At 53.2% G+C, this 1,111-nt stretch overlaps 1 protein-coding gene across 1 annotated transcript; it reads right to left on the bottom strand.

The window, feature by feature from the left end:
• Nucleotides 1-1,081, bottom strand: DQ04_22041000 (hypothetical protein; the record flags this gene model as incomplete). The annotated part of the gene is made up of 1 exon (XM_009318062.1): nt 1-1,081. A coding segment is annotated over one exon (1,081 nt), but the record flags the coding sequence as incomplete, so codon positions are not given.
• Nucleotides 1,082-1,111: the final 30 nt, after the last annotated feature.

Below are 1,111 nucleotides of genomic sequence, written 5' to 3'. Positions count from 1 at the left end.
GGGATTCTGCGGCTGTCTTCTCCTCCGATGGTACTGATGGCGACTGCTCTTTGTCGGTCGCCGCGGTGCCCGCTTCTTGTTGATCAGAAGGCTTCTCACCAGTTGAAGTACTGCTCAGTGGTTCCTGTGGGATACTCTGGCCCTGTGCCTCGTCCTGTGATGGAGACTGAGGATCTTCAGGTGAAGCCTCAGATTCCTTTTGTTCGTTTTTAAGAGCCTTCAACGCAGCATCGATCTCCCTCAGCAATAACTCAGCGCTCTCGAAGGCTTTCCCAGCGTGTTTAGATGCCTCAATGGCAGCACTTGAAGCCTTCTTAGCGTGTCCCGCCGCAGCTGTTGTATGTTCAGCAGCCTTTGTAGCAGCCGTCTTTAGCTCAGTGGAGGCAGGTAACTGTGCACTGGATATCTTTTCTTTGAGAGATTTGTACGCATTCTCAGCGCTTTGCATTGCAATAAAAGCATCGCCAGTCGTCGCAGCCGTGCTTCCCTCTTCAGCAGTAATCTGGGCTTGTTTCAGTGCCGACAACAGATCTGATAGCTTTGTTAATGCCTCTTTTGTGTGCTCTGCTTGTGTGCTGATAACTGCATTCGCTTCCTTCGCCGCGCTGACAGCCATCCCCTGCGCTGCCGTGAACAACTTCCCTGCATTAGTCGTTGCATCCACTGCTTTCGTAACTTTGTCCACGATTGAAGTAACTGATTCGTGAGACGTCTTAGCTGCGTTCATTGTATCACTCGCTAGACGGATCACATCCGTTTTTTTCTCTCCCTGATTGTCCTTCAATTCCTCCACTTTGCCCTTTAGCTCGTCTGCCTTTTGTGACAACGTTTCCGCCGCGGTCTTAAACTCTTCCGTTGCACTCTTTGCGGCTTCAACCTTACCCCTGGCGTCATTTAACGCATCCTTGGCCTTAAGCGCTTCCCCATTCGCCTTCTCCAGCTCACCCAATACTTTCTTCCTCCGCTCACCGTCACCGTCACCGTCACCGATGCCCTTAGCAGTGGTCGCTGCGCAGCCACACACGCAGCACAGCGCGACGGCCACCACAAACAACGCGGGACGCACCACCGCCGCCATCATCACAGCCCGAGGCACACTGGTCTACAGAGG

This window comes from Trypanosoma grayi (genome assembly GCF_000691245.1).
Source record: "Trypanosoma grayi strain ANR4 Tgr_2204_V1, whole genome shotgun sequence".
NCBI classification, from domain to species: Eukaryota; Euglenozoa; class Kinetoplastea; order Trypanosomatida; family Trypanosomatidae; genus Trypanosoma; species Trypanosoma grayi.
Note: the sequence above shows the minus strand (reverse complement) of the source record. Positions and strands in the feature narration are given on the sequence as shown.